The sequence below is a fragment of the Hyla sarda genome, chromosome 8, assembly GCF_029499605.1.
Source record: "Hyla sarda isolate aHylSar1 chromosome 8, aHylSar1.hap1, whole genome shotgun sequence".
NCBI classification, from domain to species: domain Eukaryota; kingdom Metazoa; phylum Chordata; class Amphibia; order Anura; family Hylidae; genus Hyla; species Hyla sarda.
Genome location: NC_079196.1, coordinates 50,549,418 through 50,576,494, shown reverse-complemented (window position 1 = coordinate 50,576,494; position 27,077 = coordinate 50,549,418). Strand labels below are relative to the sequence as shown.

The following is a 27,077-nucleotide window of genomic DNA, read 5'->3' as shown; positions in this document are numbered from 1 at the left end:
TGGCGGTTGTTCCCACTTGTGTCTCATCAAAGAAGGAGGAGAAGGCTACACTTGTGATTGTCCAGACAATTTCTTGGCCATGCACTTTGGAAGCATAGTTCGCTGCCTTCCTTCGTGCTCCAGTACACAGTTTTTATGTGCCGACAGTGAAAGGTAAGTGCGTTCTTACTTTTTAATATTGCTCTAAAGCTAAGGTATAGTCATTCGGATGGAGCACTTTGCAGTGTCTGTGGATAACACATGTATATTTTCGTCTCTACCCTATAGATGTATCCCGATATGGTGGAAATGTGATGGCCAGCGAGACTGCAGGGATGGCTCTGATGAGCCATCTACCTGTCCACATCGCTACTGCCGCGTGGGACAGTTCCAATGCAATGACGGAAACTGCACAAGTTCACACTTCTTATGTAACACTATCCCAGACTGCCCAGACAACTCAGATGAAGATGCAATACTTTGTGGTGAGCCAAGGGACATGATGGGGTCATTTTGGGTATTTTCTGTAAACAGTGATATACAATATACAGTGAACCCCCGACCTACGATGGCCCCGACATACGATCATTTCAACATACGATGGCCTCTGAGTCCATCGCATGTTGAAGGCAGCATCAACATACGATGCTTTTATATGTCGGGGCCATCGCATAAACGGCTATCCAGCAGCGCAGACTGCTTCAGCTGCCGCCGGATAGCCGTTTACGGTGCCCCATGTGGTCCGCTGACGATCACTTACCTGTACTTGGGGCTCTGGCGCGTCCTCTTCGGGATCCGCTCCATTGTCGGCGCTCTCTATCGCCGTCATCACGTCGCTGCGCACGCTGTCCCGTCATCCAATAGGAGCAGCGTGCGTAGCGTCGTGATGGCGGCGACGGAGAGTGAGGATGCCAGGGAAGCAGAGGCCTTGCCGGAGCATCGGGGACACCCCGGGGACGCGGCGACATCGATGGAAGGTGACATCCAGGGCAGCGGTGACGGTCACGTGAGTATAACCTCCAATACCAGTGGTCTTCAACCTGCGGATCTCCAGATGTTGCAAAACTACAACTCCCAGCATGCTCGGACAGCTGTTGGCTGTCCGGGCATGCTGGGTGTTGTAGTTTTGCAACATCTGGAGGTCTGCAGGTTGTAGACCACTGTCCTATACTTTACATTGCACGGATCCCTCAACATACGATGGTTTCAACAAACGATGGTCCATTTGGAACGGATTACCATCGTATGTTGAGGGACCACTGTATGTGCATGGAAACACTGGCTATATCCTGAAGACTGCCATCTGGTCTTATGATTGAACACAACTGAAGGAGAAAGGGGAATGCTATTGTTTGCTCATACAACATCATCCAAACATTGTTTTACAATAACACAACGTATCGAGAGCAGTGAGGTCCGGCACTAACAACAATAGGGTGAACTCGCTACTTGGAGCTGGCAGCAGTATCCACCGAATAGTTGTGGATGTCTTGTGGTGCAAAGTCCAGAAGGTGCATGACAAAGTAACAATACAAAAGGACAGGACAGCACTCACCATCCAACCGAATTTTATTGCAGACGTGCGATGGTATTACATTAAAGGGGTATTCCAGGCAAAAGCTTTTTATATATATATATATCAACTGCCTCCGGAAAGTTAAACAGATTTGTAAATTACTTCTATTAAAAAATCTTAATCCTTCCAATAGTTATTAGCTTCTGAAGTTTTCTGTCTAACTGCTCAATGATGATGTCACGTCCCAGGAGCTGTGCATGATGGGAGAATATCCCCATAGGACGTGAGTCATCAGAAAGCAGTTAGACAGAAAACAACAACTCAACTTCAGAAGCTAATAACTATTGGAAGGATTAAGATTTTTTAATAGAAGTAATTTACAAATCTGTTTAACTTTCCAGAGCCAGTTGATATATATTAAAAAAAGTTTTGGCCTGGAATACCCCTTTAATGCCCAGGTGGAGGCGGGGAGCACAGCCGGGACAGACTGTTTCACGCTATCAGCGCTTCTTCAAGCCGGTGTACAATATATTGTAGAATCTAATTGCTATAACACAGGTGTCAGTGGTTACTGTCCTTTTTGTCCATTGATATGTTAGGTGCCATTTTACCACTGCGTTCTCAGTTCTTGTTGTTGACCTTCATTGTTTTATGCAGCTACACACCAGTGCGAGGACCACCAGTGGCAGTGTGCGAACAAGCGTTGTATCCCCGAGGCATGGCAGTGTGACACGGAGGATGACTGCGGCGATAACTCAGACGAAGACAGCACCCATTGTAACACAAGGACCTGTAATCCTGGGCAATTCAAGTGCAACAATGGACGCTGCATCCCTCAGAGCTGGAAATGCGATGTGGACAATGACTGCGGAGATCATTCAGATGAGCCCATTCAGGAGTGCAGTAAGATTGATGGCACTTTTCTTGTGTCCCCATTAAATTCTAAAACAGTTATAGATCAATTTAGATATCATTTTAATGTAGTCAAATTTGAATTAGATCACGTTGGTTTTGGTTATATACAGTAATTGTCTTTGCCACTAGATATCAGGCCTGGGCTTTACACATGGCACTATACTGTAATGTAACACTATACTCTCATGTAACAACAACCGTTTTCATTTGACCTGAATAAAGACTCAAGGAAATTAAAGGTGTTGGCAAAACAGGTCTGATTTCTTTAACAATAGCACCACTCCTGTCCTGGGTGCAGGCGGCTGGGGTCGCCACGCCCCCTCCTATAGACTTGCATTGAGGGGGTGTGGTGTGACGTCTCGAGGGGCGTGGCCGTGACGTCATGACCCCCTGCCACCCGCTCCATGCGTTTGGAACAAAATGTTCCGAACACTGGGGCAGCGAAGTACTAGGGATCGACCGATTATCGATATGGGCGATATTATCGGCCGATAATCACGATTTTGGGCATTATCGGTATCGGCAATTACCTTGTCGATAAGCCGATAATGCCCCGCCCCCCGCACCACGACCGCCACCCCCCGACCCGCCGCACCGCGTCGCACCCCCCACCGTGATGCTGGGCAGTATACCGGTATGGATTTTTGCCCATACCGCTATACCGGTCGGGCCCCTCTCCCACCCTCCGAGTCAATAAAAAAATGTAACTTACCCGTAATGGGGGTGGTCCGGGCCATCCATCCTTCCTTCCTGTAGTGTCCGGGGGCGTTCCGGGTGGAGGGTGAACCGGTCCGGGCTGTCCTTCTTCTCCGGCGGTCATCTTCTCCACTCCGGGCAGGCTCCGGCCTAGTACACTGTATAGACGCCGCTACGCCGGGACGTCAGGTGCGTCGCTGCGCACGGGCGTCACTGCGCAGCGGCGTCTATGCAGCGTACTCGGCCGGAGCCTGCCCGGAGTGGAGAAGATGACCGCCGGAGAAGAAGAACAGCCTGGACCGGTTCACCCTTCACCCGGAACGCCCCCGGACACTACAGGAAGGAAGGATGGATGGCCTGGACCACCCTGACAGGTAGGGGGAGAGAAGCGGGTGGCGGTGGTGGCCTATGGCCCCGCAAAAGCCACTGCAGATCATTGATTTAAAGCGCCCGCTTTAAATCAGTGATCTGCAGCGGTGTCGCAGGGGGTTAAATAGCCGATAACTTATACCGGAATATCGGTATAAGTTATCGGCTATCGGCCCTAACCTGCACCGATTATCGGTATCGGCCCTAAAAAAACCATATTGGTCGATCCCTACGAAGTACCCCTTTATATTTGTAATAAACATACAACCTAAGCACAGGTGTGGTACTGGTTTTGGAAGAAATTAGCTCTGATTTTCAATTCCTGGATAACCCCTTTAATAGAATTATTTCTGCAACTAAAACCATGTCAAATTCTAACTATGTGATAAGGTTTAGCCATAGGTTGAATGGTGCCCTTGTCTTAAAGGGGTACTCCGGTGGAAAACATTTTTTTTTAATCAACTGGTGCCAGAAAGTTAAACAGATTTGTAAATGACTTCTATTACAAAATCTTTACCCTTCCAGTACTTTTTAGCAGCTGTATGCTACAGAGGAAATTCTTTTTGAATTTCTTTTTTGTATTGTCCACAGTGCTCTCTGCTGACACCTCTATCTGTGTCAGGAACTGTCCAGAGCAGCATAGGTTTGCTATGAGGATTTTCTCCTGCTCTAGACAGTTCCTGATAATGGGCATCAGGTGTCCGCAGAGAGCACTGTGGACAAGACAAAAAAGAAATTAAAAAAGAAAATAATTTTCTCTGTAGCATACAGCTGCTGAAAAAAGTACTGGAAGGGTAAATATTTTTTAATAGAAGTTATTTACAAGTCTTTAACTTTCTGGCAGCAGTTCATAAAAAAAAAAAAATTTCCACTGGAGTACCCCTTTAACTTCTGTTGCTATCCCCTTCCTTATGGTGTGCTATTTAGTGCAATAAGAATTCAATGGTAGAGTGTTCAAATGACATTGCCCTAAAATGCTCTAAGGGTGTGTAGTAAAATAGACAACATAGTTGAATCCAGTAAGGCTTCCTTCCCATAGATATACATTACAAGAATAATAATTCCATACAGTAAACTTTCTAAAGGCATTAAGAATTGCTAAATATTTTATTTAAAATGTGAATAAATAGAAAACACATAAGTAGATATCATAGGATGATGTAAACTTCCGTGTATTTTCTGTACTCTGCTTTCAGTGGGTCCGGCCTATCGCTGTGACAACCACACTGACTTTGACTGCAAGACAAACTATCGTTGCATCCCGCTGTGGGCTGTGTGCAATGGTTACGATGACTGCAGAGACAACTCTGATGAAGAAAACTGTGGTAAGATTTTCATCAGTATTTGCAGCCTTGGCGCTTAGATATATTCTGTACCACAAGAAAGAATGATTTTCGGCTCACCTGATATCTACCTGCACTCACATTCGGTGCAAGCCAGCACCATCTATAGAAGCAAACAAAGAAAAAAAATAGTCCAATGCTGGGATATGCCAATAAAATCTACAGTTATATTCAGAATTTTGTGCAAGGATACAAACAGTACGAAACACGTAAAGGTAACGCGTTTCAGGTGTGCATGACACCCTTAGTCATACTGATGACTAAGGGTGTCATGCACACCTAAAACGCGTTACCTTTTCCGAGTTCCTGCTGTTTGTATTCTTGATTCTATTTGCATACCCCAAGGCTGTTTTTACTGTATAACTTATACATGAGACTGCTTCAAAAACATCCAGACTTTCTACATTGCAGGCCAAAAACATTGCTAATCTGTCAAATTTCTCATTTTCACCAAAATAACTGGTTAATTTTAAACACTTTTTTCGCCGCATCTGACAAAGGGGTAGTGGTATTGGCAAGAAGAATGTGGCTTCGGTCGAAAAAGGCAAGGCCTAAGGTGCAACACTGTGCTCCAAAATACCCAGCATGCCCGGACAGCCTTTGGCTGCACTGATGGTATATAGTCTATATCGCTTGGGATGCTTTATAGTGACAGTGTCCTGTCTGATGAAAGGCCTGTGATGTTGCATACTGTATATCAGAGACACATATCTTAAACAGTTTCATTAAAAACAGTACCTGATGTACATAATTGCAGGTGTTACTGAGGGAGTTAAAGGGGTACTCCGGTGATTTTTTTAAAAAAATTTTATCAACTGGTGCCAGAAAGTTATACAGATTTGTAAATTACTTCTATTTAAAAATCTTAATCCTACCTGTACTTACCAGCTGCTGTATGCTCAACAGGAAGTTCTTTTCTTTTTAAATTTATTTTCCGTCTGACCACAGTACTCTCTGCTGACACCTCTGTCTGTCTTAGGAACTGCCAAGAGCAGGATAGGTTTGCTATGGGAATTTGTGCCTGCTCAGCGTAGTTCCTGACATGGACAGAGGTGTCAGCAGAGAGCACTGTGGTTAGGCAGAAAATAAATTTTAAAAGAAAAGAACTTCCTGTGGAGCATACAGCAGCTGATAAGTACTGGAAGGATTAAGATTTTTAAATAGAAGTAATTTACAATTCTGTTTTATGTTCTCGCACCAGTTGATTTAAAAAAAAATGTTTTCCACTGGAGTACCCCTTTAATTCATGTGGAGTGTAAATGTTCCCTTGAGCAGTACCTGAGTTTGCTAAATTCTCTAAAGAAGGTGGAAAGCTCTAGACCAGGCATAGGCAACCTTCGGCACTGCAGATGTTTTGGACAACTCCCATGATGCTCTTTCATCCAAAATGCTGCCAAAGCATCAAGGGAGATGTAGTCCAAAACATCTACAGTGCTGAAGGTTGTTTATGCCTGTTGTAGACATTGGTTCCCAACAAAACACGTTCTTCTGGTCGGACCATAGGTTCACAAAGGCACAGATTTGCTAAGGGGCCCTTGCTTAATAATTATTCCCTCAGTCAAGCAGAAATTTAAAAGAAAAAAATAGGAAGCAAGTCCTTTACACAATATATTGTAGTCCTCTAATGATGTTGGGGAAGAGAAGGTTTGGGCAATTAGATTTTAACACTCCAAGTCCTTTTGTTCTCAGGGTAGGTAAGCTGGTGCTAGAGGTGTCCGACAGTGGCTTATTCCTGCCTCCCCATTCAGAACACATTTATGCTTGTCCGAACAAAGTGTGTATGTGTAATATATATATATATATATATATATATATATATATATATATGTATGCCATGGGACATGCACACATTGACAAGAAAGGGGGCTTAAACCCTGCCCTTTTGACACTGGGCAGTGGGGCATCATTATGTGGGCATTTAAATTGTCACTCTCATTAAAATAAATTTTTGCTATTGCACTCCTTAAATAAAAATATTTCTAATATACTTTGTTTAAAAAAAAATGAAGTTTTCTATGTTTTATTTGTGCTTAAAAAAGCTCAAGAGCACATTTTCCCCCCATCTCATACACAGACTTAGGACCAAAGTCCAAACACAGGAAGTGCAGCCTGGAGTGCTGAGGGGGGGGGGGGGGTGTCCAGCCTCATCCAATCATAGCTCCTCTCACACTCAACTGCCATATGCTGTTGGTTGGACCCCCCCCCCCCCCTCAGCACTCCAGGCTGCACTTCCTGTGTTTGGACTTCAGTCCAAAGTCTGTGTATAAGATGGGGGAAAATGTGCTCTTGAGCTTTTTTTTTTAGCACAAATAAAATATAGAAAACTTCATTTTTTTTAAACAAAGCATACAGTATTAGAAATATTTTGTATTTACCATAAAGAGTGCAATAGCAAAAACATTTTTTATGAGAGCGCCCATTTAAATAAATAATTAGGAGAAGTGCCCTTTTGTCACTTCAGGCCCTGCCCCCCAAAATGTCTGTGCATGTCCCTGTATAAGCAACATTAAAGGGGTATTCCACTGGAAAACTTTTTCTTTTAAATCAACTGGTGCCAGAAAGTTAAACAGATTTGCAAATTACTTCTATTAAAAAATCCCAATCCTTCCAGTATTTATCAGCTGCTGTATACTACAGAGGAAGTTATTTTCTTTTTGAATTTCCTTTCTGTCTGACCACAGTGCTCTCTGCTGACACCTCTGTCCATGTCAGGAAATGTCCAGAGCAAAAGAGGTCTGCTATAGGGATTTGCTCCTGCTCCTGGACAGTTCCTGACATGGACAGAGATGTCAGCAGAGAGCACTGTGGTCAGACAGAAAGGAAATTCAAAAAGAAAAGAACTTCCTGTGTATTATACAGCAGCTGATAAGTAGTGGAAGGATTGGGATTTTTTAATAGAAGTAACTTACAAATCTGTTTAAATACCCCATTCCAGGCAAAACCTTTTTTTTTATATATATATATCAACTGGCTCCGGAAAGTTAAACAGATTTGTAAATTACTTCTATTAAAAAACCTTAAAGGGGTTCTCCGGTGCTTAAACATCTTATCCCCTATCCAAAGGATAGGGGATAAGATGCCTGATTGCGGGAGTCCCGCCGCTGGGGACCCCCGGGATCATGAACGCGGCACCCCGTTTGTAATCAGTCCCCGGAGCGTGTTCGCTCCGAGGCTGATTACCGGCAACTACAGGGCGGGCGGCGTGTGACGTCACGCTCCGCCCCTCAATGCAAGCCTACGGGAGGGGGCGTGATAGCTGACATCATCATTGAGCAGTTAGACAGAAAACTTCAGAAGCTAATAACTATTGGAAGGATTAAGATTTTTTAAAAGAAGTCATTTACAAATCTGTTTAACTTTCCGGAGCCAGTTGATATAAATAAAAAAAGGTTTTGCCTGGAATACCCCTTTAACTTTCTGGCACAAGTTGATCTAAAAGAAAATTGTTTTCCAGTGGAGTACCCCTTTAAAGGGGTACTCTGGCGCTTAGACATCTTATCCCCTATCCAAAGGATAGGGGATAAGATGCCTGATCGCGGGGGTCCCGCCACTGGGAACCCCCGTGATCTTCCACGCCGAACCCCATTAAAATCAGTCTCAGGAGCGTGTTCGCTCCGGGTCTGATTACTGGCGATCACGGGGACGGAGCATGGTGATGTCACGGCTCCGCCCCAGTGTGACGTCACGTTCCGCCCCCTCAATGCAAGCCTATGGGAGGGGGCGTGACAGCTGTCACGCCCCTCCAATAGACTTGCATTGAGGGGGCCGAGCGTGACGTCACACGGGGGCGGAGCCGTGACGTCACGATGCTCCGTCCTCGTGGTCGAGATGGACTCAGCCTGAGGACCTCCAGCGGTTCCGAAAGCCGCTAAAGGTGGGTGCTGCATGGTAGATCCCGGGAGTCCCCAGCGGCGGGACCCCCGCGACCTGACATCTTATACCCTATCATTTGGATAGGGGATAAGATGTCTAGGGGTGGAGTACCCCTTTAAATTATTATTTAGAGCAGTGTTTCCCAACCTCCAGCTGTTGCAAAACTACGACTCCTAGCATGCCCGGACAGCCTTCGGCTGTCCGGGCATGCTAGGAGTCGTAGTTTTGCAACAGCTGAAAGCACACAGGTTGGGAAATACTTATTTAGAACATAGTACAAAAACTATCCAAGTTCTCCCGCTTCCACCAGCCTTCACTGACTGAATTATCAAAGTCAATAAGTTGAATTATTTTGTCAGCATGTATGTCATTGTTGTTGGGATATGCCTCATGAAGCAAAGTCAGTGGTTCCCTTTACAGAGAAATTAGCCAGTATTTGTTCTCTGGGGCTCTGTGCCAATGATTATTAAACCATTTAGAGCTTAGCCAAATACTTGTATAATCATTACGGTCACTGAACCAGCAAATCCTACCTGTGAATGATTGGAATTTGCAGAACAAAGAACATGTGATCCACTTGGGGACTTTCGCTGTGAAAATCATCGCTGTATTCCTCTGCGTTGGAAATGCGACGGAGACAATGACTGCGGGGATGGATCTGATGAGCGCAACTGCAGTAAGTGACTTGCTTAATGGCGATGTGAAACATGTTCCTGTTTTTCTTATCTGTTCTTTTTTTTTTTTTTTCTGATTATAATTTTATTTTCTGCTTCATTTTTTTTACTACATTTTTATGGGGTGGCCATCTTGCCTGAGCTACTTAAAGGAGTACTCTGGCAAAAAATAATTTATCCCCTAGGGACGACCCCCCCCCCCCCCCCCTGCAATTACTGAGACAGGACATCGGCGCTCTCAGTGAGGAGCGCATGTCGTCTACCGGTAGACAGCATGCGCTCCACTCAGTTCTATGGGAGCGCCGATGAGTGCCGATGCTCCCATAGAAATTAGTTATTTTTCGGGGGATATCTCCTTTAAAGGGGTACTCCTGTGGAAAACTTTTTTTTTTTTTTATCAACTGGTGCCAGCAAGTTAAACAGATTAGTAAATTACTTCTATTAATAAATCTTAATCCTCCCAGTACTTATTAGCTGCTGAATACTACAGAGGAAATTATTTTCTTTTTGGAACACAGAGCTCTCTGCTGACATCATGAGCACAGTGCTCTCTGCTGACATCTCTGTCCATTTTAGGAACTGTCCAGAGCAGCATAGGTTTGCTATGGGGATTTTCTCCTACTCTGTGCAGTTCCTAAAATGGACAGAGATGTCAGCAGAGAGCACTGTGCTCGTGATGTCAGCAGAGAGCTCTGTGTTCCAAAAAGAAAATAATTTATTCTGTAGTATTCAGCAGCTAATAAGTACTGGAAGGATTAAGATTTTTTAATAGAAGTAATTTACAAATCTGTTTAACTTTCTGGCACCAGTTGATAAAAAAAAAAAAAAAAAAAAAAGTTTTCCACCGGAGTACCCCTTTAATAGCATTTAGAAACATGCTTTACAGCAAGCCCTGCGGACATAGCCAATAGGCAACAATAAATAGAAGTTGTCCGATGTGTAAAGGAAAGTTATCTGGGCATGCTATGGCCTATGCTGAAGTCATTCAACAGGGAGGGGGAGGGCGAGCTATGATCATCATCTATTGTCTTATCTAAGCTTGTAATTGCCTTTTCTGGAGTTTTAGAGAACTCTACAGGAAACACCAAAAAAAATATTTAACAAAAGAAGATGTGGTGTTTTAAAAAGATACCAAAATAAATGTGCAGAAAGAAAATGTGGTATTTTCAGTAGATTCAATACTTCGTGTTAGGCTTTCGTGTAATACCCGGCTATAGTGTTTATAGGTGCAAAAAAAAATTGCTAAGGGTGAAACCTTTTTTTGAGGCTAAGTTTTTAAACAGCTTAATTTTGGCTTTTTGTGACCTAAAAAAAAAAAAAATGTACAAAAGATTTTGTACCCCAAGATGCAGGTTTTGTGGTGCTTTTTCCAAAAATATGTTCATTGGGGGGGGGGGGGGGGGGGGTGATATGTCTGAGAAAACACCAACACTAAATACACATTGCTTTTTTTTCTGGGGATTTTCCCTCTCATGCCAATGTCAATATTTCTTGTAAAAACGCTGTACCCTAAGCAATCTGTGATTGTAAAAAATACAAACGCAACAAAAGGGTAAAAGAAGTCCCCACCAAAAATGCCATTCCCTACTGTCTCCTATAACAGTGTCCCCCCCCCCAAAAAAAAAGTCTTAAAACAATATGGTGTTTTATTGGGACGCTTGTTTGACAAAAACACCAAGTGCTATCCCAGCCTTTATATATATATATATATATATATATATTTTTTTTTTTTTTTTTTGTACACGTTTGAAAAAAACAATGAATTTTTTACATGACTTTGTGACGATGACGGCAAAAAAAAAAAGCCAAAGCTGGCACATGTGAGAAGCAGAGGCAAAGCTATATGTGGAGGTCACATGCAAGCCCTAATATAGATTTTGCATTTGGGCCCAGCAGTTATGCCCTGGTAACGTTTTGGCAATGACTGTTTATAGCACCAATGTGCCTCCAGCTGTTGCAAAACTACATCTCCCAGCATGCCCGGACAGCCGAAGGCTGTCCGGGCATGCTGGGAGTTGTAGTTTTGCAACAGCTGGAGGCACACTGGTACGGAAACACTATAGGGTACATAGACGACGTCCTCCATTCATTTCTGTGCACCACATTAGGTTGCAAACACTTCTCTGCTTCTCTGACCCGGAGAAAATGCTGTACATGTGTCTGGACATGTGTTAGAACGTGCGTCTACATAATTCTCTTTCAAATGCTTCTTGCAGGCCCCCGGGAGTGCACCGAAAGTGAATTCCGATGTGACAATCTTCACTGTATTCCCAGCCGCTGGCTTTGTGATCATGACAACGACTGTGAAGATAACTCAGATGAAAGAGATTGCGGTGAGTAAAGAACTCACACATTGCTTTCTGATACTGCGGAAATGGAATGTTACATGACAATGGGTCCCTCTCATTCGGTTTCATTGCCATTTTAGCAACAGTAGGTCAGCGACGTATCCAGCAATCTGGTTTACAGTTTTTGTTTACAATTCATCTACACTAAGAATTGAATAACTGTTGTAAAAACAACACATTATATATGATGTACTGATCGAAATGTATTGTATACCTCTAGGCCTCCCGTCTAAAATCTCCCAGCAGTGGCGTTCCTAGGGTTGGTGTCACCCGGAGCGGTAGAAAATGGTGTCACCCCCAACCAAATTATTTTTTTTTAGACTTTTGTGATGAACGCCAGTGGTGTTAGTGCATTGCAGAGAACAGTTTCCACTATAATAATTAAATATACAAATGGAAAAGTAAGAAGAAAGCGCTAAAGAACTTTTAGCTATTTAAAACTACAGCTCCCAGTATGACCTCACACTGCGCTCTCTGAATATAATACTATCACACACTGTGCCCTCTGAATATACTACCCACAAAGTGCCCTCTGAATATAATACTACGCCACAAAGTGCCCTCTGAATATAATACTACCCCACAAAGTGCCCTCTGAATATAATACTACCCCACAAAGTGCCCTCTGAATATAATATACTACCCCACACAGTGCCCTCTGAATATAATACTACCCCACACAGTGCCCTCTGAATATAATACTACCCCACACAGTGCCCTCTGAATATAATACTACCCCACACTGTGCCCTCTGAATATAATACTACCCCACACAGTGCCCTCTGAATATCATACTACCCCACACTGTGCCCTCTGAATATAATACTACCCCACACTGTGCCCTCTGAATATAATATTACCCCACACAAACTTTTGATATATTATAGATTCATGTATGCAGAATAACTTTCCAATTGCATGTTATTAATAAATATGCTTCTTTCTATTTAATTCTCCACTTTGAAAAAATGACCACTAGAGGTCTCCCTACCTGTCCATGGCTCCCTAAGCCCTCACATTACAGTGTCTCATGTCTCCCCACTCAAGCCCCCACATTTCTCTTAAAGTGTAGCTCCCACCATCCTATTTTTTTTCTGTCCCTGCCTATTGCCAATCTATCCCTAACCCCCTCCCTGCTTTTAATTTTTATTTTTACTATATTAAAAATAACTTTTTTTCTGCCTGGTAGTGTGCTCACTACCAGGCAGACTTCCCCAGCAGGCACCGCACCACGTCACTGATGCCTGCTGGGGGGGGACTTCCGCCCTTTGTTTATCTACACAGGGTGCCTTCAGTTGTTTCACCACTACAACTCCCAGCTTGCCCTGACATCTATTGGCTGTCAGAGCATGCTGGGAGTTGTAGTAGTGAAACAGCTGGAGGCACCCTGTGTAGATAAACTATAAGTTAGTGCCACGCGGCGCTACGGCGCTAGCCTGTCCCTCCGTCTACATGCACTGCACACACTGCTCTCTACATGCACTGCACACACTGCTCTCTACATGCACTGCTCTCTACATGCACTGCACACACTGCTCTCTACATGCACTGCTCTCTACATGCACTGCACACACTGCTCTCTGCATGCACTGCTCTCTACATGCACTGCACACACTGCTCTCTACATGCACTGCTCTCTACATGCACTGCACACACTGCTCTCTACATGCACTGCACACACTGCTCTCTACATGCACTGCTCTCTACATGCACTGCACATACTGCTCTGCATGCACTGCTCTCTACATGCACTGCACACACTGCTCTCTACATGCACTGCACACACTGCTCTCTACATGCACTGCTCTCTACATGCACTGCACATACTGCTCTGCATGCACTGCTCTCTACATGCACTGCACACACTGCTCTCTACATGCACTGCTCTCTACATGCACTGCACACACTGCTCTCTACATGCACTGCTCTCTACATGCACTGCACACACTGCTCTCTACATGTACTGCACACACAGCTCTCTACATGCACTGCACACACTGCTCTCTGCATGCACTGCACACACTGCTCTCTGCATGCACTGCACACACTGCTCTCTGCATGCACTGCACACACTGCTCTCTGCATGCACTGCACACACTGCTCTCTGCATGCACTGCACACACTGCTCTCTGCATGCACTGCACACACTGCTCTCTGCATGCACTGCACACACTGCTCTCTACATGCACTGCACACACTGCTCTCTGCATGCACTGCACACACTGCTCTCTGCATGCACTGCACACACTGCTCTCTGCATGCACTGTACACACTGCTTTCTGCATGCACTGTACACACTGCTTTCTGCATGCACTGCACATACAGCTCTCTACATGCACTGCACACACAGCTCTCTACATGCACTGCACACACAGCTCTCTACATGCACTGCACACACAATGCTCTCTACATGCACTGCACACAATGCTCTCTACATGCACTGCACACACAGCTCTCTACATGCACTGCACACACTGCTCTCTACATGCAATGCACACACTGCTCTCTACATGCACTGCACACACAGCTCTCTATATGCACTGCACACACACAGCTCTCTATATGCACTGCACACACTGCTCTCTATATGCAATGCACACACTGCTCTACATGCACTGCACACACAGCTCTCTACATGCACTGCACACACTGCTCTCTACATGCACTGCACACACACAGCTCTTTACATGCACTGCACACACAGCTCTCTACATGCACTGCACACACTGCTCTCTACATGCACTGCACACACTGCTCTCTATATGCAATGCACACACTGCTCTCTACATGCACTGCACACACAGCTCTCTACATGTACTGCACACACAGCTCTCTAATGGAAATATGATAATTCATTCCTATATGGATGGGTGTGCTGGGGGGATATCACTGGGTTAGTCAGGGTCTCATCCCTCCAGGGATTCTTCAGGAGCGAACACACAATGCCCTAAACAATGTAATGGAGCCGCCCTCACCTGGTGTCCAAAAGAGCAGCTATCCCTGGTACAAATAAAGAGTACAGAACATGTAGTACCAACCTGTACTGTAGGGGGCGCTACCAGACACCAGTCAATGCATGCATTTCAGTAATACAGGGTTTTTACACGTTTTGCGGATCTGGACTGTCTATACATTGTATGTTGAGTCTGGTTTCAAGTTATAATGTCCAGAAAAGATCATTGTATATTATATGTTGAAACTATTGCATATTGAGCCCATTGTAAGTTGTGTATATATCCTGTGTGTATGTATGTGGTACTGCAGTACTGGTGTGAACCACACATGCTCTATGGTCTATGGGAGCTCCAGAGATACATATACGGTATCTTTAATTAAATAACTTTCGCCTCTTGCCATTATTTCTTTTAAATATGCTATTTGAATTAGAAAACACATTAAAACTACACATGATGTGAACTGACCCCAACCCACTTATGAGTCTACTCATTAGGCTGACGGAATCTTTTACTGGAATACCTACCCCTTTAAAGGGGTACTCCGCTGCTCAGCGTTTGGATCAAACTGTTCCGAATGCTGGAGGCGGGAGCTCCTGACATCACATCCCGCCCCCTCAATGCAAGTCTATGGGAGGGGGCGTGACATTCGGTACGTGACGTCATGAGGGGGCAGGGCTATATCGTAACGAGCTCTCGGCGCCGGCTCCATCGTTCGGAACAGTTTGTCCCAACGCTGAGCAGCGGATGACCCCTTTAACCAATAGATACAATTGAAGTGTTTTTTTTTCTGAAGATTTGAATTGTTCAGGCTATGTTCACATGTTGCATTTTTACAACATTTTTGTCGCATTTTCACTACCTTTTGGCTGAGATTTTTCAAAATTTTTGTAAAAATGATAATTTTTTTGACCGCTGTTTGTACCGTTTTCCTTTCATTTTGGGAAAATCACAGCAAAAACACAACATGTGAACACAGCCTCAGGGGAGGTGTAAAACCGCTATATATCCTGATTCTATAGGTAGTAGCAGCAGTAAACAGATATAGGTGAAGGGGCTGAGAGCAGCCAGATATCTGAATGATGATGATGTCATCCTGTAGTTGACAGGAAGTCAGCTTACACAGGACATAGCACTTCCTCTGGCACAGTGAACAGTGCTTCTCTGTGGGTTAGGCAGGTGATCACATGACCCAGTTACAGAAATAAAATGCATAGATCCAGCCATGCTGAAATAAACCGGATGGCACTGTAAAGCTAGCGATGGTGATTGTGCATGATATGGGCTAAAACAATCTGGAGTGCTTCTTTAAATGGTGTTAAAAACAACTTTTATAACTATACTATAGCAAAAAGCTCTATTAGTATTCTAAAAGCGAACCACTTTTCACTGACTTTTTGCTCTGTTTCAGACATGAGAACTTGCCATCCTGGGTATTTCCAATGTAATAGCGGACATTGTGTCTCTGAGCGATTCAGGTGTGATGGAACAGCTGACTGTCTAGACTTTTCCGATGAAATGACTTGCCGTAAGTAGAAGTGTTTTGCTGGTTTTGTCCCTTGGATAATGTCCTTTGAACTATGTGTTTTCAATTCTAATGTAGTAAAAAGCTCTACGGTGAATGGGATAGGCATTTTAACTCAAAGATATCTTAAAGGGGTACTCCTGTGGAATACTTCCACAGTGCTCTCTGCTGACACCTCTGTCCATTTTAGGAACTGTCCAGAGCAGCATAGGTTTGCTATGAGGTTTTTCTCCTGCTCTGGACAGTTCCTAAAATGAACAGCAGAGGTCAGCAGAGAGCACTGTGGTCGTGACAGAAGAGAAATCCAAAAAGAAAAGCATTCCCTCTGTAGTATGCAGCCCCTAAAAAGTACTGCAAGGATTAAGTTTTTTTTAATAGAAGTAATTTACAAATCTGTTTAACTTTCTGGCACCAGTTGATTTAAAAAAAAATAAAAAAGTTTTTCCACGGGAGTACCCCTTTAACCCCTTAAGGACGCAGGACGTAAATGTACGTCCTGGTGCAGTGGTACTTAACACACCAGGACGTACATTTACATCCTGTGCATAACCGCGGGCATCGGAGCGATGCCCGTGTCATGTGCGGCTCATCCTGGCTGCTGATCGCAGCCAGGGACCCGCTGGCAATGGCCGACGCCCGCGATCTCGCGGGCGTCCGCCATTAACCCCTCAGGTGCTGGGATCAATACAGATCCCGGCTTCTGCGGCAGTGCGCGATTTGAATGAATGATCGGATCGCCCGCAGCGCTGCTGCGGGGATCCGATCATTCATAACGCCGCACGGAGGTCCCCTCTCCTGCCTCCGTCCGGCTCCCGGCGTCTCCTGCTCTGGTCTGTGATCGAGCAGACCAGAGCAGAAGATGACCGAAAACACTGATCTGTTCTATGTCCTATACATAGAACAGATCAGTATTAGCAATCATGGTATTGCTATGAATAGTCCCCTATGGGGACTATTCAAGTGTAAAAAAAAATGTAAAAGTAAAAGTAAAAAAAAAGTGAAAAATCCCCTCCCCCAATAAAAAAGTAAAACATCCGTTTTTTCTTATTTTACCCCCAAAAAGCGTAAAAATATTTTTTTATAGACATATTTGGTATCGCCGCGTGCGTAAATGTCCGAACTATTAAAATAAAATGTTAATGATCCCGTACGGTGAACGGCGTGAACGAAAAAAATAAAAAAACGTCCAAAATTCCTACTTTTTTAATACATTTTATTTTAAAAAAAATTATAAAAAAATGTATTAAAAGTTTTTTATATGCAAATGTGGTATCAAAAAAAGTACAGATCATGGCGCAAAAAATGAGCCCCCATACTGCCGCTTATATGGAAAAATAAAAAAGTTAGAGGTCATCAAAATAAAGGGATTATAAACGTACTAATTTGGTTAAAAAGTTTGTGATTTTTTTTAAGCACAACAATAATATAAAAGTATATAATAATGGGTATCATTTTAATCGTATTGACCCTCAGAATAAAGAACACGACATTTTTACCATAAATTGTACGGGGTGAAAACGAAACCTTCCAAAATTAGCAAAATTGCGTTTTTCGTTTTAATTTCCCCACAAAAATAGTGTTTTTTGGTTGCGCCATACATTTTATGATATAATGAGTTATGTCATTACAAAGGACAACTGGTCGCGCAAAAAACAAGCCCTCATACTAGTCTGTGGATGAAAATATAAAAGAGTTATGATTTTTAGAAGGCGAGGAGGAAAAAATGAAAACGTAAAAATTAAATTGTCTGAGTCCTTAAGGCCAAAATGGGCTGAGTCCTTAAGGGGTTAAGTTGACATCACCTTTCCATAATTAGGGTTTATTGACATTGTAGATGGACTTAGTCAGGCTGACCCAGTTTATTCATATATTACATAAATAGAATTTCATTTCATCACCACATTAGAGGTCCAAATCAGGACCAGTAGGTGCTACTACTTATCAAATAGGCTACCACAGTGGAATTAAAGGGGTACTCCACTGCTCAGCGCTTGGAACAAACTGTTCCGAACGCTGGAGCTGGCGCCGGGAGCTCATGACGTCATAGCCCCGCCCCCTCATGGTGTCCTGGCCCGTTCCCTCAATGCAAGTCTATGGCTGTCACACCCCATCCCATAGACTTGCATTGAGGGGGCAGGGTGTGACGTCATGAGGGGGCGGGGTTATGACATCACAAGCTCCCGGGGTGGCTCCAGCGTTCGGAACAGTTTGTTCCAAACGCTGAGCAGCGGAGTATCCCTTTAAGAATTCCACATGGACATTCTGCAGCAGAATTTCAATAGGATTCTGCTGCACTGTTCACACAGCGGAATTTCTGTGGGAAATCCCAATTCGGGAGTCCGCAGAAAGAAAAGTCTATGTCTATTCTTTCTGTGTAGTTCTCAGAGAAATGTATTGCCATCTATGAGATCTAGCGCCAGCATGTTCTGTCCGCTGCGGACATTCCGCCATCTGAACATAGTCTGAATATGAGGAGGGGGAGATGGGTGGGGTTAGTGTATTATCTGATCCCTCCAGTTACCCAAATTATACCATATTTTTGTGCCATATTGGCTAATAGGAAAGCAGGACTGTCCTCAAACTATGCTGACTTTCCAATTACAGTGTTTCCCAACCAGAGTTCCTTCAGCTGTTGAAATACTACGACCTATAGCTTGCCTGAACAGCTGGAGGTGCACAGATTGGGAAACACTGCCATAGGAGGTATGGACAGGACAGGTTGCAATCACCATAATAGTCAAGGCAGTAACATCTGTAAAGTAACAGAAACAGAGTTAAGGCTTGTCACCAGTAGAGCAGTCACATGGGAGCATAGGACGGAGTGTCCTAACAAACTAGAACAGTCAGCAGGGACAGGGGCTGGAATCGGGTGAGGTGAGTATTAAAAATAAATGAATACACTAATATATATGGCCAGCCTTACAGGGTGCAGTCATACTGCTGGTCACCCTTATCTTTCATGAACAAAATGTTAAAATTCACTTGGTTTATTTAATAAAGGGGTTTGCAGATAAGAAAACCTATTTTCATGAACCCTTTTAGGAAATTCTGATTTAATAGATAGGGATCCTCTGTTCGGGAGTGGTCACAAATAGTATCTCTGGAAGACCAGTTCTGTCCTGTAGTGGTCCCATTTTACATGGGCCGATGGGAGGTAGACAATGAGCACCAATTGGGTTGATCAGTGAAGCCTTCATAAGGCTTAACCATATGCGGTCTATTAAATTTGTCACTGTCGGCCACACATCCTTTGAATACACAGGGTGATTTGTGGACGAAAATGATAACCTAAATGGCTGATCACTAACCCTTCTACACAGGCTTATATTTGTGATTGAGCATTCCTAGGAATGCTCATTTGCCTGATAAACAGTGTTAGGCTGGGTTCACATCACGTTTTTACAAATACGGGAGCGCATACGGCTGGGGGAGCTAATACATTGTGCCCCCGTATCCCTGCCGTATGCCGCCCGCATGTCATTCATTTCAATGAGCCGACCGGAGTGAAACACTGACTACGGTCGGCTCATTTTTGCCCCGTATGCTGTTTTCCCACCGCACCCAAAACCGTAGTCGACCACAGTTTGAGGTCCGGCGGAAAACTGCATATGGGGCAAAAATGAGCCGACCGTAGTCAGTGTTTCACTCCGGTCGGCTCATTGAAATGAATGACATGCGGGCGGCATACGGCAGGGATACGGGGGCACAATGTTTTAGCTCCCCCAGCCCTATGAGCTCCTGTATTTGTAAAAAACGTGATGTGAACCCAGCCTTAGGGTACATGCACACCACCTTTTTGCTATACAGTTCCTGTATACGGTTTCAAGTTAAAAACCGTATGGAACTGTATAGAAAACCGTATGCATTGACTTAACATTGTAAACCGTATGTCAAACGCATCATCCGGTTTAGTCCGTTTTGCGTCTTATACGGTTTTGTCCGCTTTTTTACCTGTACCCAAAACCGTAGTCTACCACGTTTTTTGGTCCGGGTGAAAAACTGTATTAAATCGTATACGGTTTTTTTTAACATGGGAGTCAATGGGAACCGTACAGAACTGTATGTGTGTAGGGTTCCATACGGTTTGCACCACACGGTTTTTGACTGCACAGTTTTCTTTCTTTGAATTTCAATCAAACAAGTGAAACTTTATTCAAAATGGAGTGAAAAGTTAAAAACATATACGTTATTTTCTTAAAAAGTGATTCAACCGGACATCATTTTTCAAACCGTATTTGGGTTAAAATTTGTACACACATTTTGATACAGTTTAGTCCGGTTTTGAGGAATCCGCTTTTCATCAAAAACCTGATACGGGAACTGTATTGCAAAAACGTGGTGTGAATGCACCTAAAACGCCTTTGCACAGACAGCCCACTGTTTAAAATGAGTGTTGTGTGATGCACAGTTTCGCCGTTGGTGACGCTGCAAGGAAATTTAAGAGGTATTCTGGCTTTATACATCCAAAGGATAGGGGATAAGATGTATGATCGCAGGGGTCCCACCGCTAAGGACCCCCACGATCTGGGCGCAGCCCCTAGCATTCTGTGCTGGGTGCTGCCTTCGAGTCGGGGATATGACATCATGGCCACGCTCCCCTAATGACATCATGCCCCTCCATTCATGTCTATGGGAGGGGGTGTGATGGCCGTCACACCCCCTCCCATAGACATGAATTGAGGGGCGTGGCCGTGATGTCACTTCCCCGTCTCAGAGGCAGCACCCGGCACAGAATGCTATGGGCTGCACCGAGATCGTGGGGGTCCCGATAGGGGATAAAATGTATAAAGCCGGAATACCCCTTTAATTACTTACTGTCAGGTACCCCACAGATTTCAGCTAATCACTGAAGACTTCAGCAGGGAAATAATTTGTGATTGTCTTATAAAGGGACACTTCCAACAAGTATGTATTGTTCAAAGCAGACTGTAAGTGTAATATGGCTCTGTGTGAAAATTGTATTTGGAGCGTCAAAAATAGGATCAGGTCTTGTCATTGGAAAGCTAAAGTGTTATACTTGATGCATGTTTAGGAGGATTTAATGCTTCCCTAAAAAATCATAAAGCAGCCCATGGAGTGAGCAAATAGAAGGGCTTCTGTCTGCTGCATTTGTAATGTGCGTATAAAGAGGTCTTGGGGTATTGCTGATAGAAAGATACACAGCTATAATTACTAGAGCTATAAAATGAAAAGCGCAATTCTGTTCTGCCAGGCGGCCTGCAATAAAAACAAGGATTGGGAATAATTAGGAATTAATTAAAGCGAGAAATGTTTCAATCCGATTAATTAGGATTGTAAGAAATGCCACTGGTGCCATCACTCCATACAGGGCGCAAATGAATACATGAGAAGGGAATCGCTTGCTTCACATTATTAAGGCTTGTGTAAGGCCATTTATTTTGCACATGTTTTGTTTTCGAGGCATCATCTGACCCAAGGACAGTCAAATGGGAACTGGCCAGACTTGCATTCATTATTACACTTTATAGGGGTACTCCGGTGGAAAACTTTTTTTTTTTAAATCAACTGGTGCCAGAAAGTTAAACAGATTTGTAAATTACTTCTATTAAAAAAATCTTAATCCTTCCAGTACTTATTAGCTGCTGAATACTACAGAGGAAATTCTTTTCTTTTTGGAACACAGTGCTCTCTGCTGACATCACGAGCACCGTGCTCTCTGCTGACATCTCTGTCCATTTTAGGAACTGTCCAGAGCAGCATATGTTTGCTATGGGGATTTTCTCCTACTCTGGACAGTTCTTAAAATGGACAGAGATGTCAGCAGAGAGCACTGTGTTCATGATGTCAACAGACAGCTCTGTGTTCCAAAAAGAAAATCATTTCCTAGTATTCAGCAGCTAATAAGTACTGGAAGGATTAAGATTTTTTTTTTAAGTAATTTACAAATCTGTTTAACTTTCTGGCACCAGTTGATAAAAAAAAAAACCTTTTTCCACCGGAGTACCCCTTTAAAGATAACGATAGGCTTCCTTTATAAAGGTACTTTATTATTTTTCATGCAAACTCCAAGTCACATATAGAAAGAAAAGAGTCCGGCGCTGCTGCCGATACCAAACGACCACTCGACAGGTAGACACCAGCTGCTTTCATTGGATACCGAGGGTACACTCCCAGTGATGTAGAATCAAATAACGGATAGCCATAGTAGTGAAAGGATGCACTCACCTGATAAACTTGCTTGAAGGAATCTTTACTCACAGACAGAATACAAACGTACAGCGGGTAGAATCAGGGGAGCAGCCTCACAGCGACAGACTGTTTCCTGCGCCCAAGCGCAGGAAACAGTCTGTCGCTATGAGGGTGCTCCCCTGATTCTACCCGCTGTATGTTTGTATGCTGTCTGTGAATAAATATTCCTTCAAGCAAGTTTATCGGGTGAGTGCTTATTATTTTTCATCTCATTCAGAAAACATATCTTATCTTTAGGCTCCCCTCACACTTTTGGATTTTGCTGCAATGCCAACACGGCATACATTGTGTTGCACCTACAGAGCATACATGTAAAATTGTTTTTCTAGAACTTGAGGTTTGGGAATCTTTTTTTTTTTTAAAGCCACACATTGTACAGAGCAGAATTCAGCTCTGTATATTTGCAGCAATTAAACCATGTGTTGGGTTGGTTGTCCCACCATAAAATTTTATATATTATAAATATATATATATTTTTTTTACTCTTTTTTACTTGCTTATTAAAAGCCTGTGCATAGTTATGACATTTGCTTACCTAGTATGGCACCACCTGGTGTTCAAAAGTGTATAGTATTGTGGATATTCTCCTACGAAGCTGAGTGCTGAAGGTCCCACATGCTCAGTCATTCTTCCCACTGCCAGGACTCTACACAGTAACATAGTAACATAGTTCATAAGGTTGAAAAAAGACCAGAGTCCATCAAGTTCAATCTATAACCCTAATAAGTCCCTATTGAGTTGAGTTGATCCAGAGGAAGGCAAAAAACCCTCATACTAGAGGTAAAAATTTCACTGTAATCCACTGATCACTACATATCAGCCAATAGAAACAGCTTGGTGCTCTGCTTGTCAGGGAAGAAGCAGAGGCTCTGCAGTAACATGGCAGTATAGGTGACAAGACTCCTTCTGCAAGTGAAGTAAGAAGGATCTATATTGTTGGCTTCCAGAGGGGGAAGGAGATTGATTTTGTTCAGCGTGTGCGCCCCCAGCTCTGTCCAATAACACTTCCTCAGTGGGTGTAAAACTAAATTCAAGTTTATAATATTTACTATATTTACTATATCACTATCTATCATCCATAGCAACTCGCTATCCGAATGGAACATACTGCCCTCCTTTTATGTTCGAGTGTAAGAACCATGTGTGCATCCTGCCATACTGGAAGTGCGATGGTGACAATGATTGTGGAGATAATTCCGATGAAGAACTGAACCTCTGCTGTAAGTTTGATCCTGTATGTAGACACCTCTGGGGTAGGCGGTGATTCCACTACTTGTTCTGAGCTTTGTTTCTGATCACAGTGGACATCCCTTGTGAGCCTCCCTTCCGTATGCGATGTAACAACAACCGCTGCATCTACAGGCACGAGGTATGCAACACCGTGGACGACTGTGGTGATGGAAGCGATGAGACTGAAGAACAGTGTAAGTTTTACAGCCTTGTCTCGATTTCACATCTATACGTCAACTCTTGACAAGGCAGAATCCAAAATATCAGACAACCGTATAGTTGTTACAATCATTTGGCTTAGGCTGGGTTCACACAGAACCGTATTGAAAACCGTATACATTGACTCTCCATTGAAAAACGTATGCCAAACGATGCATCAGGTTGTGTCTGTTTTGCTTCTTGTACGGTTTTGTCTGTTTTTTTTCTGTACCCAAAATCGTAGCCTACCACGGTTTCTGGTCCGGGTGAAAAACCGTATGGAAACCATATACATTTTTTTAACATGGGAGTCAATGGGAACCGTACAGAACCGTATGTGCGTACGGTTCCATCCAGTTTTCACCATACGGTTTTTGACACCGAAAGTTTTTTTTCTTGGAATTTCAATCAAACAAGTGAAACGTTATTCATAATGGAGTGAAAAGTTAAAAACGTATACATTTTTTTTTTCTTAAAAAGGGATGCAACCGGACATCATTTTTTAAAACCGTATACGGGTTAAAATTTGTACACACGTTTTGATACAGTTTAGTCAGGTTTTGAGGAATCCGTTTTTCATCAAAAACCTGATACGGGAACTGTATTGCAAAAACGTGGTGTGAACCCAGCCTTACCGAGAACTACATTGGTTAGGGTGAATTCACATCACGATTTTGCTTTGCTGTTATGAATCAGTTTTTTTTTAGGAAAATGTATGCTTCAAAAACTGTCAAAACATTATGCAAACTTGTGCTCATCATTTAAACTATATACGGTTTTAAACCCTATGCGTTTTGACTTTAGATGTTCGGTTGTAGCGATCGACCGACTATCGGTTTGGCCAATATTATCGGCCGATATTCATGATTTTGGACATTATCAGTATCGGCAATTACCATGCCAATAATGCCCCGCCACCCCCCCCCCCCCCGCCCCGCCTCCCCAGCCAGAGACCACCGCCGCCGCTGCTACATTGCCTCCCCCTATCCCCTGTTTTATAATTATCTGTTCCTGGGGTCCGCGCTACTTCTGGCTCTTGCGATGTCCTGCGCTATTGCTGTGCGCTGCGCAGCGCAATGACCAGTGCAGTCCTCAACGCGACGTCACCTTCAGTGCGCACAGTGACCGCTCAGGACGCCGCTGGAGCCAGAAGTAGCACGGGCCCCGGGAACAGGTAATTATAAAACCGGGGATGGGGGAGGCAATGGGGCAACGGCGGTGGTGGTTGGACTAGGGAGGACCCCAGGATAGGCAGGGGGAGAGAAGCGGGCAGCGCCGGCAGTCTCTGGCCCAGCAAAAGCCGCTGCAGTTCATTGATTTAAAGTGCCCGCTTTAAATCATTGATCTGCAGCGGCTTCTGCGGGGCCGGGTGGTGGGAAGTAGCCGATAACTTAGACCGGAATATCAGTATAAGTTATTGGCTATCGACCTGAAAGGTCACAGATTATCGGTATCGGCACTAAAAAAAATCAATATCAGTTTCTGCAAAGAAAAATGTATGCGTTTCTTTTCATGAACACTTTCTTGCAATAAAGTTCAGATTGTTTTATTGAAATTCCAAGGATAATATGTGTGGTTTTCCATGTGCAAGAAAAAAAGTATCCCAAAAACCAAACGGCACTGTAGCCACATCCGTTTTTCATTGACTTCAATGTTAAAAAGACCGTATATGGTTTTAAAACAGGACCCAGGACCATACTAGACTGCAGTTTTGTGTACTGTAAAAAAAATGCACAAAACCGTACACCACCAAAAACGTATGCAACCGGATGCTTCTTGTTCCATACGTTTTTGTATGGGATGTCTTTGTATATGGTTTTCTATATGGTTGTATACGGTTTTCCTAAAAAAAAAAAAAAAAAAAAAAACTTATACGGGAACTGTACAGCAAAATCGTGATGAGAATGCACTCTTAGAACTGAACCTTTAAAGGGGTACGCTGCTCCTAGACATCATATCCCCTATCCTATCATTAAAGGGGTTATCCAGGAGAATTTATATCTCAACTGGCTTTGAAAAAAAAAATTAAACAGATTTGTAAATTACTTCTATTAAAAAATCTTAATCCTTTCAGTACTTATGAGCTGCTGAAGTTGAGTTGTTCTTTTCTGTCTAAGTGCTCTCTGATGACACATGTCTCGGGAACTGTCCAGAGTAGAAGCAAATCCCTATAGCAAACCTCTTCTACTCTGTGCAGTTTTCGAGACAAGCAGAGGTGTCAGCAGAGAGCATTGTTGCCAGAAAAGAACAACTCAACTTCAGCAGCTGATAATTATTGGAAGGATTAAAGGGGTTATCCAGGAAAAAAACTTTTTTTTTAAATATCACCTGGCTCCAGAAAGTTAAACAGATTTGTAAATTACTTCTATTCAAAAATCTTAATCCTTTCAGTACTTATGAGCTTCTGAAGTTGAGTTGTTCTTTTCTGTCTAAGTGCTCTCTGATGACATGTGTCTCGGGAACCACCCAGTTTAGAAGAAAATCCCCATAGCAAACCTCTTCTAAACTGGGCGTTTCCTGAGACACTTGTCATCAGAGAGCACTTAGACAGAAAAGAAAAACTTAACTTCAGAAGCTCATAAGTACTGAAAGGATTAAGATTTTTTTAATAGAAGTAATTTACAAATCTGTTTAACTTTATGGGGCCAGTTGATATAAAAAAAATAAATAAATTTTTCCTGGAATACCCTTTTAAAGGGGTACTCCGCCCCAAGACATCTTATCCCCTATCCCAAGGATAAGATGTCTTGGGGCGGAGTAGCCCTTAATGATAGCAATGAAACACAACACAATATAGCACAATAAATATAAGCAGTGTTCCAACAATAATAAGCACAGCTTCCACATGTACAGCTACATGTAAGATACAACTGAATGGAAATAATAGTAAATTGTCATCTTGTGTCTACAGGTATAAATCCCACCCCACGGCCGTGCACAGAAGAAGAATACAAGTGTAGTAACTCTCACTGCATCCCCCATCACTACGTGTGCGACAACTACGACGACTGTGAGGACAGTTCTGATGAAATTGGTTGTAGTAAGTGTATCAGTCATATTCTTAGATCTTATTTAGCAAAGCTGCACACATTTTTTTTCTGTTACACATTTTTTTCTGTTACACATTTTTTTCTGTTACACATTTTTTTTCTGTTACACATTTTTTTCTGTTACACATTTTTTTTCTGTTACACATTTTTTTCCGAGGACAAATAATTAAAAAATAAATAAAATGTATGTCTTAGAA

General features: G+C 43.2%; 1 protein-coding gene across 3 annotated transcripts in view; it reads left to right on the top strand.

Annotated features, from left to right (window-relative positions):
- Positions 1-27,077, top strand: part of LRP2 (LDL receptor related protein 2) — a gene marked incomplete in the record, with an annotated part of 280,817 nt that overhangs the window by 209,876 nt on the left and 43,864 nt on the right. For all 3 annotated transcript variants that reach the window (XM_056536932.1, XM_056536931.1, XM_056536933.1), the window contains 10 exon segments: positions 1-153; positions 268-464; positions 2,153-2,398; positions 4,672-4,800; positions 9,248-9,367; positions 11,582-11,698; positions 16,079-16,195; positions 23,485-23,622; positions 23,704-23,826; positions 26,742-26,870. In XM_056536932.1, the coding sequence (XP_056392907.1) occupies positions 1-153; positions 268-464; positions 2,153-2,398; positions 4,672-4,800; positions 9,248-9,367; positions 11,582-11,698; positions 16,079-16,195; positions 23,485-23,622; positions 23,704-23,826; positions 26,742-26,870 (1,469 nt within the window).